Below are 4,954 nucleotides of genomic sequence, written 5' to 3'. Positions count from 1 at the left end.
AATATATCATCCACTGCGGCATGCATAAGAACAGTACGTCCCCTGACAGCGTCGAAACTCTCATGCACCTTCCAGACATTAATGACGACTAATCACTAGAGACACGATTAAAATAGGCCTAACATAACATGTAACCTTATCAAATACATTTACATAAATATATTACAAATTATACATTATATATTCTTGCCAATATCCATCTGTATTTACGTTTATTATGAAAGTATCATTATAGTTAACCAATATCAACAGATATTTGAGAAATTAATAACCGTCTGTCAATCTATAAGGTTTCAGTGACGCGTTTCTCATAGGAAACGCTATAGGCTCATCAGAGTGGGGAATCGTTTAGGAATTAAGTGAGTTTATTATTAAAGTCTAGCTCCGCAAATAATTAGTACGCATCAATAAAAATGGATCTTAAAACAACATAATATCATATATGCTGTATTATACCAAGTAAAAATATTGTTCTAAATTAAAAGCTAAGAATAAACTTTTATTTAATAGGTTCATGGTACATTTTTTGTATATTTTTAATTCTAATTTAGTAATTATCACTTTGAACACCAACGAACTGCAGAAACTATAAAATGAATATATTAATAATAATAATGTGTATTATAGTATTTTTCTATAAATACGCCCTTATTTGCACACTACGCTCACCAGTGTCTTATTCTTTTAAAGTGTGTTAACAATATAGATAAAATTTATTAGTATTTTTTAATAAATTAAATTGAAACAATACATACTTTAAACGATTTGTTTGAATTTGTTTACAAAGGGTTAGCAGTTCAAGAAATTTTTATATGCTACTCTCGATTTGCGCAGGCAAATTTATATAAATATAAACCAAATACTATAGCACATATTATATTATTAATGTCATAATTTAAACTTAAATGAAAAATATAACAATATAGATAATATCACTTCTATCATTTATGGTTCACCATTTTAAACAATCATGTTAAAAGGACGAAAACATTTCAACATACGAGCGTTATCTACCTCAACACAGTCCTACCAGTGGAGAAGACATAAATTTTTATAAGGCACAATGAATGAATTAAACTATGATCTACTAAATTTAATAAACATTCAGTAGAAAAAATATATATCTATATTTGTATTCTTGGTTATAATAAATTTAACTAAGTTTTATAGAGTTCTCTTAATTTCATCTATTTTCGTTGATTTAATGCAGCTACAAATCAAAGAAGTGATTCCATTATTTGATGAAACCTTACGAAAGCAATTTGCTCCATCAAACATTTTTTAGTGAATAACACACGAAAATATATTAATTATTTATTTGAGAATTCTATAGATTCTACGGTAACCCTGAGCATTTAATAAGCAATTACACATAATTTTATATGCATTCATAATATTTATTATATAAAAACGAACATATCAAAAATGTAAGGATCAATAGTTTTGTGTATATAGTGTGATTAATTTATTGTGTTGTCATACAATTTAGTTTGTCTCCATTTCCTTTAGTACAGCACCAGCAATAACTAATCTTTGTATTTCAGATGTTCCCTCATAAATTTCAGTTATTCGTGCATCGCGATAATGACGTTCAGCGGGCATGTCTGTAACATAACCCATACCACCTAAAACTTGTATACATTGATGAGAACAATAGGTAGCTGCTTCAGATGCAGCTAACTTAGCCATAGCCGCTTCTTTACTAAATGATTTTTTATTATCCTTTAACCAAGCAGCTCGCCAAGTAAGCAATCGAGCTGCTTCCACACGAAGTGCCATATCCGCTAGTTTTTGCTGTATTGCTTGTAATTTTGATATTGGCTTTCCAAATGCATTTCTTTTCTGGGCATATTCACATGCAACCTCTAAAGATGCCTGAGCAATTCCTAAAGCCTGTCCAGCAACGCCTATTCGACCAGCGTCGAGCGACTGCATAGCAATTTTAAACCCATATCCAGGATCTCCCAATAAATTTTCTTTTGGTATAACACAGTCTTCGAAAATTAATTGGCACGTGGACGACGCACGTATACCGAGTTTGTCTTCTTTTTTGCCTAATGAAAATCCTTTAATATTCTTTGGTACTATAAAGGCTGAAATGCCCTTATGCTTTAGCGATTTTTGTGTTGTCGCAAACACAATGCCTGCTTCTGCTTCGTATCCGCTTGTAATCCACATTTTTGTGCCATTTAACACATAATGATCACCGTGATCTGTAGCAACTGTAGACGCAGCACCGGCATCAGAACCGTTTCCAGGTTCAGATAAAGCAAAAAATCCTACTCTTTCACCTGCAGTGAATGGTGGAATATATGTTTGTTTCTGTTTTTCGTTACCATAAGCTAGTAACGGCCCAAGAAACAAAGAATTGTTTACTGACATAATTACACCCGATGACGCACAGCCACGCGATATTTCTTCCATTGCAATAGCATAAGCAAGATAATCTAATCCACTACCACCTAAAAACAAAATATTCTATTTAAAATCTTTCTAATATGCAAACTTCTTTACCTAATTTCTCTGGCATTGTTATGCCCATCACACCTAACTCGCCCATTTTGCGAATCTGTTGCGCTGGATACAAATGTTCTTTATCGTGTTTTCCGGCTAACGGTTTTAATTCTGCATCAGCAAAATCTTTCAATGTTTTCTGCAGCATTTGATGTGTTTCCGGCAGTGAAGCCAGACAAGCAATCTGTCTCTTTGCATTTACCCGTAAAGACGAAACACCTTATGAATTATGCATACGCAGAATTTTAAACAATAGCGTAAAGATCAAGAAAATTACATATATTAATGATTCCAAAGTTCATTTTATTATTAGTATCAAAATGTGCATGCGGAGTTATTTAGCAGCAATATATATATATATAAAATGATGTGAACCTTCACCATTGTGTGATTAACATAGCAATCGACAGAAGGTTAGGAGTAACTGGGATGGGAGAAAAAGCATAATAAAGACAAAACAATATAAAATATTTTTGTTGCTTCTTTGATTAATTCAACAAACAGTTATGCGTAATTAATTTTTCCAATACAAACCAATTTGTAGTGATACTTTTAATAACGAATTCATCGCGTTTATTTTTTTACTTATGGATAAAACAAAACAATTTACAATTTATAACAAACAACAAACCAAACCGCTCAACCGGTGGCAGCAGACAAAGTCAATAAGGTAACTAGTTCTAAAAAGTGAGAAAAAGTGTTTTAGTGTGAATAAATATAAAAAGTAATATCACATGATATGGTAGATAGTAGTATATATGAAATCACGTACTTACTAAAGAATTATATGATAATTATTAATTTGTTTTTGATAGTTCAAGATTATTGAACTATTTTAATATTTATTTACAATATTTTTTTTTTTATTTTATATATTTATTTAAATTTTTTGAGGTTAAATTAATTTGAGGCTGCTTACTTCAAATCTAAATTCCGTTTGTATTTCTAGACATCTGTGTCTCTGATAATAATGGGTTAAAGTTCAAAAATTGAAGCTTAAAAAAAAATATAAATCGAATTTAAATCCAAATAAATTTGAAATTAGAAGTTTACAGCTTTAGGGCCATGTTATGCAGAGTGTCTCGGGCACGGCATGAGTACAATTGTTGTTGTTTTCAATGCAAATTTTAAATTTGAGAATGAGAAAAAATACAATATGGCCGTTTAAACTCCGGCATGAGAGCCGGCGTATTTGTGCCCCGGCACTAAGGCAAAACAGTGTTGTTTAGTAATAGATTTCAAAATTTGCACCTTTTAGGAGCAAACTACTACAATTCTAATACGCTTTGGAGAAAAAATGGCTGTAAGCAACACAGCCCTTTTTTATAAATCGCTAATAATATAATTATTACACTTTCCTGTTTTAAAGAAAGGCGTAAATACTGATAAGTACTGTTCATAATTATTGTAAGATAATGTAATAATACAAAATTATTATTAAACAAATTTAAAAAAAATTTCACTCATTTCGGCATTTTCAAATTTATAATGTTTGTTTTGAATAGATTTTAACATTTCTTTTCCAATTCTTTCAAGATCTTCAAAAAATCTACAATATTAAGCCATTTACAGAGTTGCATAGAAAAATAATCACCTTTCATTATTTATTATTTTTGGTTAAAAGTTTTCAAATATATTTATGTATTGATTAAATATCAATATAAAATTTGCTCAATGGTAACACCTAATTTACCTAAATTTTATCTAAATTACCCTACTCGAAATTCTGGTAAATACCAACATTCGCTGCCATACCGACATAATCTACTGTTTTCTTAAATTTATCATCAATTTACTCGAACTCGCACATGGCCTTAATCTACTTTTAATCTTATAATGTAAACATTGGATTACAAATTAACGACCAAAAAATAAATAATTTATATAAAAAGAAAATATATGGCAATAAGTAATTTAATATTACATAAATATGAGTTATAAGAAATAACTATTTTACAATATATTTATTATATAACTTTTAATTAAAAACAGAAGATTAAATTAATAGGTCTTTTGCACGAGCTACTCATAGTAACTTTGAGTAACGCTGTGTATACAAAAGTGTATCCACCTGCAAATTTTTGAGTAAATGAGAGCATATAAGAGAGCCTAACATCTCTGTCGAAATTTGAAAATGCTACACAGATTTTACTCGTACAATTTATTTCAAGTAAAATTTATGTTGATATGTGAATCAGCTGTTTTGCTTTAAAATTAAATTTTTGTTTTTTTTATTTATTTATTTATTTTGTGTTCTCACCAGACTTTACACAAAACTGTTCCATGAACATCTGTGTAAAGATCGAAATTTGGCTCATTATTTGTGTTACGCTCTACGCTCTCAGTTTGAAGTTCACATGAGTTTCACTTAAGTTTTACTACGAGTAGCTAGTGGAACAGACCTAATATTCCTATTAATGCGAAATATGCACAGTATTTA

At 30.0% G+C, this 4,954-nt stretch overlaps 1 protein-coding gene across 1 annotated transcript; it reads right to left on the bottom strand.

Annotated features, from left to right (window-relative positions):
* Positions 1-1,366: 1,366 nt before the first annotated feature.
* Positions 1,367-3,194, bottom strand: LOC119664942 (short-chain specific acyl-CoA dehydrogenase, mitochondrial-like). The gene is made up of 3 exons (XM_038074285.1): positions 3,049-3,194; positions 2,515-2,733; positions 1,367-2,462 (listed from the first exon to the last, which is right to left on the bottom strand). Exons 1-3 carry the CDS (start codon positions 3,080-3,082, stop codon positions 1,486-1,488), a joined length of 1,230 nt encoding a protein of 409 aa, XP_037930213.1. The 5' UTR covers positions 3,083-3,194; the 3' UTR covers positions 1,367-1,485.
* Positions 3,195-4,954: the final 1,760 nt, after the last annotated feature.

This window comes from Teleopsis dalmanni, unplaced genomic scaffold (genome assembly GCF_002237135.1).
Source record: "Teleopsis dalmanni isolate 2A unplaced genomic scaffold, ASM223713v2 unscaffolded_contig_3022, whole genome shotgun sequence".
Lineage (NCBI taxonomy): Eukaryota > Metazoa > Arthropoda > Insecta > Diptera > Diopsidae > Teleopsis > Teleopsis dalmanni.
This window is presented reverse-complemented; position numbering and strand designations above follow the sequence as displayed.

Bases quoted from the DNA above. Each gene is read 5' to 3' on its own strand.
- LOC119664942 (XM_038074285.1), bottom strand. From the start codon at position 3,082: ATGAATTCGTTATTAAAAGTATCACTACAAATTG. The intron at 2,734-3,048 runs GTTTGTATTGGA...ATAATTCATAAG, and splicing joins AAAAGTATCACTACAAATTG to GTGTTTCGTCTTTACGGGTA. The intron at 2,463-2,514 runs GTAAAGAAGTTT...TTTTGTTTTTAG, and splicing joins AACAATGCCAGAGAAATTAG to GTGGTAGTGGATTAGATTAT.